Source organism: Medicago sativa, chromosome 4 (assembly GCF_051527215.1).
Source record: "Medicago sativa cultivar Bolivia chromosome 4, Bolivia_mono, whole genome shotgun sequence".
Taxonomy (NCBI): Eukaryota; Viridiplantae; Streptophyta; class Magnoliopsida; order Fabales; family Fabaceae; genus Medicago; species Medicago sativa.
The window spans coordinates 58,880,872-58,890,486 of NC_140752.1; the positions used below are offsets into that span (position 1 = coordinate 58,880,872).

The 9,615-nt window shown below is 34.7% G+C and overlaps 1 protein-coding gene across 4 annotated transcripts; it reads right to left on the reverse strand.

Moving 5' to 3' along the window:
* Positions 1-297: 297 nt before the first annotated feature.
* LOC146930252 (Ring/U-Box superfamily protein) lies at positions 298-7,640 on the reverse strand. 4 transcript variants are annotated; one of them, XR_015006312.1, is made up of 10 exons: positions 7,458-7,640; positions 6,836-6,960; positions 5,848-6,733; positions 5,469-5,587; positions 1,758-2,651; positions 1,399-1,669; positions 1,106-1,271; positions 912-1,017; positions 632-824; positions 298-457 (listed from the first exon to the last, which is right to left on the reverse strand). XR_015006312.1 is itself a non-coding variant. In XM_085701844.1 (9 exons), the coding sequence occupies exons 3-9, from the start codon at positions 6,670-6,672 to the stop codon at positions 707-709; spliced, it is 2,499 nt and encodes an 832-aa protein (XP_085557970.1). In that variant the 5' UTR covers positions 6,673-6,733; positions 6,836-6,960; positions 7,458-7,640; the 3' UTR covers positions 298-706. The 4 variants fall into 4 exon arrangements, 2 of the variants coding, with proteins under 2 accessions (XP_085557970.1, XP_085557971.1); XR_015006313.1 differs by having other exon boundaries at positions 7,108-7,506; XM_085701844.1 differs by having other exon boundaries at positions 298-824.
* Positions 7,641-9,615: the final 1,975 nt, after the last annotated feature.

A 9,615-nucleotide genomic window follows, 5' to 3' on the forward strand; every position in this document is an offset into this window, starting at 1 on the left:
TCCAAAAACCAACAGCCAAAGAAAAATAGTTTCCGCAAATAGTTATGTGGGGTGATAAAAATGAAAAACTTGGTGTAAAAGGAGATGTCAATGTTGCCCACCAAAACTTCCAACCAAGCAAATTATTTTTTTAAAAAAAGTTAACAAAATTTCAAAATTCAGCTGTTGTTTCAAGTTACCTATATCATAATTCAAAGAACACTTCCATAAACAAACCAGCATAACTATATAGAACATGCAAGTTACATGACAAATTAGCTGATGATAGAGACCATAACAGTCAGGCAAGCAATCCACTTCAGTGGCAAACCAATTTGATTTTGATATATGCAGTGTACAACCCAAACATGAGTCTCGACACGTCAGAACAAGACCACAATTACATAATGAGACAGGTTGGTTGATTTATAAGTATATAAAACACTGTCCAGCCACCTAAAATAAAAAAGGACAGGATCTGTCCTCGACATCAAACAAAAGATGTGACTTGAAACTAAAATAAAATAACATACAATTTTTATTCATATCAGAACTATGGCCCAAAAAAATGCCATCATGTGTTCCTTTGGAGTACTTGACATGAATACAGTAATCACAGAAACAAAATAAAAAAACAAAAAGAAAAAAGTACCTGGAGATGTCCAGGCGATATAACTTGTTAGAGTCCTGTATATTGTTAAGTATGACCTTTATTGTAAAGTCAATATTATAGTATAGAATAAGTACGTATAACCTCCAACACAGGGGCATGACACATTGGGCAATTCCTTCTACTTTGAAGCAACTCATTGGCACATCCTGAACATGTGCACAAATGGCCACATCTACAACAAAAGCACAATGGCAGTCGGTGATTATAATAATCCGGTGCAAACTAGCTACAGACGTTTCAAACAGAAAATGGATAGTACCTGTACAATAAAGAATCAATATTGCTTTCGCTGCAAATACAGCAAAGTCCTTTTCTCACACATTCCCATTTAGAATTGTCATCTAGTGAATCGCACTCACGTATTCCTGGGATAAATTTAACTCGGTTTGTCAAAATTTATTTCTCTTGAAAAGATAAAATGCGGACCTGATGAAGGGTAAAGAAATCACAAACCTGATGAACCAGCTGAGCGATTTAGTGCTGCAGAAACTTCTTGTTTTATCGAGCGTTGCAGCTCAAGCTGCATATCCATACATGCCTCAAGCATCCTCTGCATAGTATTCATCCTTTGCTGTAATCTAGCCATGTCAAGTCTCAAGTCATTAATAATTTCCAAATCCTGCCAGGAGAAAGTGTGGATGATAATCAAATACCAAATAAAAATCACTTTTCACATTACAGGATCGTTATTATATAAAAGCCACCAAAGAAAAATAACACATAGTTACTAGAGGCGGATTATTTACGTCATTGTGCGACCAGTTATCACCATGAGGATGCTGATCCCAAAGAGGTGGAGTAGGAGGTGAAGGCAAAGAGGGCAAGTCAAGTGGACTATTAATAGTACCCTCCTGATCAACAATCTGATCTTGACTCTGCTGCTCAAGGTTAGCAGAAGGGGCTGCATCTTCCGGATCCCACTCCATGTTAGCATGACCTTGTCTTTCAACATATGATTGTATCAACTGGTCAAGACTCGCACGGAAACTACTTCCGAGGAGATTAGACACACGTCTCCTGCAAGATAAACAGAACCATTTATTCTGGATACCATCTTTAATTTTAAAATGATAGGTGCACAAACTCATCTCTTGATTTTACATACCTACTATGAAGTTCCCTGAGTTCAACATTGTATACATTGTCATCATCAGGAAAATAATAACTATGAACTCTACTACTTGGAGCAGTTTCATGGTCAGAAGGTCCTCCTAACCAATTTTCCACGGCCTCTTGGAAGCCACTATCTTCTTGCCAAACTTCAGAAGCTTCTTGCCGATGAGGGTTTTCTACATCCTCATTGACCCAACTGTTTTCAGGCCACTCATTTGCTGTATTTCTGAGCTGATTATCATCCACACTTTCATCGGTGCTATTTCTCCATTCAGTGTTACTCTGATGCCAGCCACTTCCTTCATTTTCAACAATTCGTTCCAGCTGTTCTTCTAGAGCACCAGATCCATTCACATCATCAACAACATTGCTCTCCGTATAATCACCTTGATTTGATGAATTGTTTTCGCCATTACTTATATCACCCAGCTCAGATTGCTCATTATGTACCTCACTGGATACCTGATTATTACTATGCTCTGAATCATCAGTTTGTAAGCTTTGTTGGATAAGTTCATCAGCTCTATCTCTGATTGTCGCCACATCAACATTTTGCCCAGTGCAATCTCTTCTTTCACACCCATCACTGAATGATGACTGCCTATCTACTGACTCAATTTGCAAGCACTGCAACTGATTCCCTTCTACATGGGCAGTAGATTCTTGACAATCTAAACTCTCACATGTAATTCCTTCTAGACAGTGGTCACCAGATACCCCAGCCCTATTATCTCTTATGTTAGTAGGTTCAATGACCATACAAGAACTGCTTTCTCCAGTTTGTTCATTTGTATTAAAATCAATATCAATGTTTGATGAGGTATCAGATAGGTTGCTGGTTGCTTGGCTGCAACCGGTACTGTCCATTCTGGAGAAGAATCCTTCCCTGTTCAAACAAAGAGCTAATGTCATTGGCACAAAACAAGTATACAAAATGGAGTGGTGAAAATTATAAACGCATCAAATCAGAACAACAATTAGTAGCTTTAAGGGCAATAGCAACATAAGAACATTTTCTCATTGTGTATAGCTTATTTTGATCCATCTGAATGCAGTGGGAATTTTTTTACAGAAGTTATTAATTTCATAATCACCCTCAAACCAGTTTCATTCAACTGCGAATATGTCATTTCCCAACAAAAAGCCCGTTGTTGTAAGGCAATTCGTGAATCCCAAGTCAAACAGCATAAAACAAACTTGACATGAATCATTCCTTTTTTATTTTTCAGCTGGATTTGACATTTCTTTTAAACAGACCCTAGAAAATGAGCATGTGGACACAGCAAGAAAAATATGATTGTTAAAAAAAAAACTGAAAAGAGTCGTCCTGCACAGTGAACTCAACTGCACCCATTTTAAAGCCTAACTTTTAACATCAGTTCCTGGACTGAACACACATTTTTAAAGCACAGTTCAGTAACTGAACTTTTTTGGAAAATAGGTTGGTGAACTGTAGTGAACTGAACCGACATTCTTCAATTTGGACACTCTCATCTCTCTTAGCTTCTCGAATTTCACTCGCCTTTCTCTCACATTTCACCTACATGCCCTACGCCCCATATCTCCTAATTCCAACTGTTGCATCTCTTTACTTTCATGATATTGGTTTTTTCTCTCGTACACATCATCTCGTATGCTACCTTATTTCTATCGTACAAAACTACTTCATAGTAAGATCCCTATGTGGTCAATCTCAGATAGCAGTGCGTAGTGCCGAACCCCAAAAATGTTATAGCGGTATAGCGGATTTCAGGATGACCTCTATTGTGAAGACTAAAATCCATGTACAAAGGGAACATAAATTCCAACAGCATACATAAATACTAAACAACAGAAAAACACACAAGTAAAGGGAAAATCAAACTTCATCATAATCAACTTGGTCATTTCCCATCAAAATAAGCTCTAAATGTAATCAAACTGAAATCACAACAAAATCAAGTTCTAAATGTAATCAAAATAACATTCCATCAAAATCAAGTTCTAAAAGTACTCAAAAATAAATGACATCCCGTCAGAAAAAGACATAAGCAAGTTCTAAAAGTAAACAAAATGACAAGCCATTGATCAAAATCATGCTTCCACATCTGTGTCCACCTCAGAAAACAAAACACGAACAGAAACAGAAAAGAAGGAGAAGAACGAAAACGAACCAAGAAAGAAGAACTCAAACAGAAACAGAATGGAAGGAGAATACAAACCTTTGCACAGAAATAGAGCAAGGAGTAAAACGAAGGCAGAAGACGAAATAGAGAAGAACTCAAATGAGTGCAAGGCAATATAACGGCAGAACTCAAACTCGAAGAACGAAAAGCAGCCACAATTAAACACGGGTTACAATATTAGGTAACTCAAACGATGCAAAAGTACCACTATACCCTCAATAAGTTTAAAAAAAAACAAAAAAAATTAGGGTTTTTGAGAATTTTTCCCCCAAAATTGCAATAGCAGTCATCAAACCACACTACAGTAGCAGGATTGAGCCGCAATGGCACTGCTTTTCAACCGCAAATTGTTGCCGCTATTGCTGCTACTCTCAACGGCGCTTTGCAAGACTATGACATGGCAGTGGAGGGCTGCACCGCCACACTACACTATATCACACTATCGACAACATAGCAAGATCCTAAATTCTACTTAGAATGTTCAATTGACAACTAATGTTAACATTAACATTTACCTTTCTGAGTTTGGTTCGATGATCGTGTATAAAAAATGAGGATTCACGATAAATAAAACAACATGGCTTGGTTCGACAAATGTGGATAAAAATTGGGATTCACGATAAATAAAACAGCATCTTTGTAATTTTCTGACATTCAATTTTGATCGTATGATTTTCCTATTTCCTCTTTTGGCTACAATTGTTTGATTAGGGTGATATTTAGTTTCATCGAACAATGATGTGTTCTCTTTTTGTTTCATAAAACAGGAATAGTTCAGTTTTGCATATGCCTTGGGCAGTGGTGGATCTTAGTTAGGACAGAGTTTATTTTAGAAAAAAATTAGGTATTATATAAGTTTTGAGTTATCAAGTTTTGTTTATATACATATGTTATGCGTGTTTTTAACATATACTGCATGCTGGCGTAGTGGTAAGCCACCGCTTTTGCAACGTATTGGTTCAGGGATCGAATCCTTTTGAAGCCTTTTTTTCCCATTTCTTGGCAAAAATGTGGAACACGAGGGTCGAAACCCAATTTGCTAAGTATGAACTCACAGCAAAAGTAACCACTACGCCAGCAATAACCACTATGTCAGCAAACAAATATTGTAATTCTAATGCAATACTCTATATATATAGCTTATATATTTAGTTAGTCCCCTAAAATATTCCGACCAAGCTCTACCACTGACCATAGGAGTTCAGTTAAAAAATTAGAATTAACTGCTGCATCAAACAAAAGAATCTATTCGGTTAAGTTAGGGGTGGATTAAAAATTGTTCAATTCAGTTACTTTGTACTATATTTGAGTTCAGTTCAGTTCAATTTTCTTCAGTTAATCGATTCATGAATAAACTTAAACAGAAATCCTGCACACACGATGTATCATAAAGACAACAAAATTATACCAAAAAATAAATAAAAAAGTTTCATAAACAATAAGGGGACGGGATGAAATAGAGAGATCTAAAAGATTTCATATTATAATAAATAGTTAAATGGTTTTCATAAACAATGATATCATGAAAATACGCATACCTTAGACCTGATACAGTTTGTCTTTGCCTCAATAAGCCTAATTCACTTTCTGCTACAGATGTGGACCTGTTATGGTCAACAGATCTGTCATTTCTCAAAAACCTGCCTCTAAGCAATGCCTGCAAACATTTTGATGGATGTTTATCAAATTGAGTACAAAACTCGGGATATAAGTCAAGTTATAAATTTTAAACTATATTTTACTGGAGTGGCATTTACAGAAAGTCTGTTTCGCATTACCTAGGTTTTCCATCTTGACATTCAGTATAAAAACAAAGTGCTTTCTTAAAAGTACTGTCTTACACGACTGATGGTAAACTGATGGTATATGAAAATGAAGAATGTAATAAAATAGAAACTAATCACTTATTGGACAAACCTGAATGCGATTGCGATGGGGAAAACGTGATACAGCCTGATGGTCCAGCAACTCGTGAATTTCTCTCTGCCTTTCCCTCTCAGCCTTCTTAAGCATATCAAGCATAACCTGTCTGCCGCGTAATTTACGCATACTCCTCCGTATATACTCATTTTGTCCCTCACTGTGGTTAACGACAAATCCATCACGCACACGTTCAATTTGTGTACCAATTTCAGCACGTGGCTGCTCCCTGTTTTCCCCAGAAGAAACACTTCTCTGCTGGCTGCTCGTTTGTACCCATTCCCTTATAACTCTCACCCTTTCCTGTTCGGTTTCTCCAAGCCACTCTCCCCTAGGAATTTCACTTCTTCGGGAAACGTTTGATCCAGTATTCATCCATTCCCTGAAAACTCGCCGCACTCTTTCCCTTTCAACTTCTCCAAAAACAGAAGAGTTTTCACAGCTAGAATTGTTCAAATCCTCATGACCATCATGAGATTCATTCTGACTTTGTGACTGTGACCATGTATCCGACTCACTCTCACCCAAAACTGTGTCTTCCAAACCACGCCTCTCTCCTATCTCTGGGCTCTCAGGTGCATCTTCTAACGAAACATCCGCAATCGACCCATTATTCCTTCGTTCAAGTACTACTTCACCAGCTCTTCCTTGAACATGACTCACCGCATGTTCATCCTCAATATCCCGCCACATTTGCAAAAGAGAAGATGACCGAGTACTTCCATTTCTCCCATCTCCCCTCCTTCTCGACGCCTGAGACTGTGAATCCCTCAAAAAAGACGAGTCTAGCACAGACACACTATGCAAACCAGCAATCGCCATTTCAAGTTTTCACTTCACTACCAAACAAACAGATCTCTTCAACCCATATATGGATTAAAATCTGCATTAAATAAAAAGCAAAGCAACAAAACAAAATCAGAAACAAATCTTTTATTTTTTTGACTGAATCAAAAACAGATCTTAATATTAGATTCAATTCAACCTCCACCACTTTTGTTAATTGCATTACTCTCTTTCCCGCCGCAAATCATCGATATAAGGAAAATAATCACAACCTTTAGAGTTTTCCTTTTAAAGATTCAACACTACTGCCAACTACACCTCATCCTGCATTCCAAAAATAAATAATTAACACAAGGAATAATAATCCACATTAACAAATTAACAAATTATTATTACTTTTTTTTGTTTAATTCATATACTAAACTATAAATTATGAAAAAAAATCATAAAATTTCCATTCCAATTTTCAACCTCAGATTCCACAATCCAGTTTTAGAAAATCACAGCCATTCGGCTCATCGTGGTGAAGTTCTTCATTTCGAATCCATGAAAATGAATTTGAATAATCATTATTGACCATTTCACTCAGAAAAAACAACTAAAAATGCACACAAACACGTGAAATTGAATAAATAAATGAATAAAATTAAGATTATGAATCGAGAGAATTCAAATTGGCATTGTAGAACAGAAACAGAAACAAATTGAGAATGAAGAAAGAGAAGAATGCAAGTTTTTAAGCGCGCGCGTGCGCGTGTAAAGGAATGAAAATCGTAACGTGAAAGTGTAAAATGAAGAATGAAGAATGAAAAGGAACGTACCAGAGTGAAGAGTTTGTATTTGAAGTAAAGAAAACGTAACCCTAGAAGTGAAGGAAGAAGAGAAAAAGAGAGAATATAATGACAACGAAAATGAGAGAAAAAATTGGAAGCAGAGAGAGAGAGAGAGAGAGGGAACGGAGAAAGAGCGGCGTTTAGAAATAATAAATGAATGAAGGTTGACACGTCTGCATGGAAATTTCTGTCACGTATAAATAAATCATTTATTTGTCAAAACAAAGTCTTCATCAATTCTTTTCAAACAAAAATTAGTCTTCGTCAATAAAAAATAAAATATTGTCAAAAATGTAAATAACTAAATATTAAATTTGGTATAAATATTATAAATATATCTGTACTATATAGTTTTTTTCAACAAACTGAAATGGAATTTCAATATCGATAATCTTTCTAGAACAGCGTATTCGAGAAGATCACAAAAGATACACAAAGTCGTAATAATATAATGGAAAACAATCACAAAAATTACAAAGCAGCTAAAAGATCTATATTCGATTTTAGGCTGACAATTTATGTTATATTTTGTTATATTGTTGACAACTTTGAAAAATATAAGTTGACAACTTTGAAAAATATAAGTAGCTTATTACACCCTCAACAAAAAAAAACAAAATAATTTTAATCAAAATTACATAGTATTTATAATTTATAATATATATTAGCGTAATATAAAGAGCAGAAGGACGGAACGCTAATGTAAAACAATATTTATTGTTTATTTTTTTGTACATATTTACTCCCTTCGTTTTAAAATACATGTCGCGGTCAACCATTGTACACATGTCAATACACAACTTTGATAATTAATATATTTAATTATATATAATAGAAAATTATAAAAATTTAATATTTTGAAAAATATTCATTGAGACAAATCAAACAACATCTTACATGCTAACATTTATATTTATATTTTTTTTTGACAAACATTTATATTTATATATTAGTTGAAAAATACTGTCAAAGTAAGCTATATAAATAATGCATATTGTAAAATTGTGACATGTATTTTGAGAGGAATAGAGTATAATTTTTTATCGAAGTAAGTTGCTTTTAGGGAATTGAAGCAAGTTTTTTTTTTCTTTTTTTTTTTTGAAGGAAGGGAATTGAAGCAGGTTAGTACACCACAAAAAAAAAAATTTGAAGCAAGATAGTACTATTATTTTGTTTTCGAAATTAAATTGGTGGAAGATTTTTTTAAGTAACCCAAACCAAACCCCAAACGGCGACGTATTTGGAATATTTTATTCCCAAGCAGTTTCATCGATAGGGAAATTTACCAACCAGCTTTGGGCAATTTATTGAGTTTAATGGGGATCTTTTGTTAATTGTGATACAAGTTTACTGAATCTTTCATTGTAAGTGGAAAACTTGTTTGTATTTTCAAGCAGCCTCACAAAATCATCATTTATCTCGGGATTCCAATGTCTGTTAGGGCATTCGTGTCACGGTTATAATTTTGAGATTTTTTTTTCATTTAAAAAGAACGGAAAAAGATCTAATATTATATTTATAATGACAGAATTTTTTTTTGAAAGATATAGTGACAGACAATTAAGTTTAGTTAATAGGTAATAGTTCAAACATGACTTTTATCTACAAATAAATACTAACCATTTATTTATGGGCAATGCATAATTGACAGAAAAATTGTTGTCATTAATACTTTTTATCTACGAAAAAATGACATTTAATGACAGTTTTTGATCGTGGTACAAGTTTGTTTTTCCCTTTTTTAAAAATTTTAAGTCCCCTCTAAGTTTGAGGCCCTGTTCTAAGTGTCTTGTTGCACTTGCACAGAACCGACTCTGATTAGCATTTACAAACTTTGTACTTAAGGGTTGTGGACAAACATATTCTATGTGTCAATCTTTATAATAAACATTTCGCCCTTATAAGCCTCATGCTTGAAGGGTTGTGGACCAACATATTCTTTATGCATTTACTTGACCCTTACATAACCATAGTATCCATGCTAAATACCGAGATATAGTGGCGGAGCTAGGATTATTGTAAAGTCCGGGCAAAAAAAATTTGAAACACATTTATAGGGTTTTACATAAGAAATTGCAAGCAAATAATAAAAAAATCTAAAGAAATTGTCCAATTTATAGGGGTTTATATCGGGATTTACATAAAA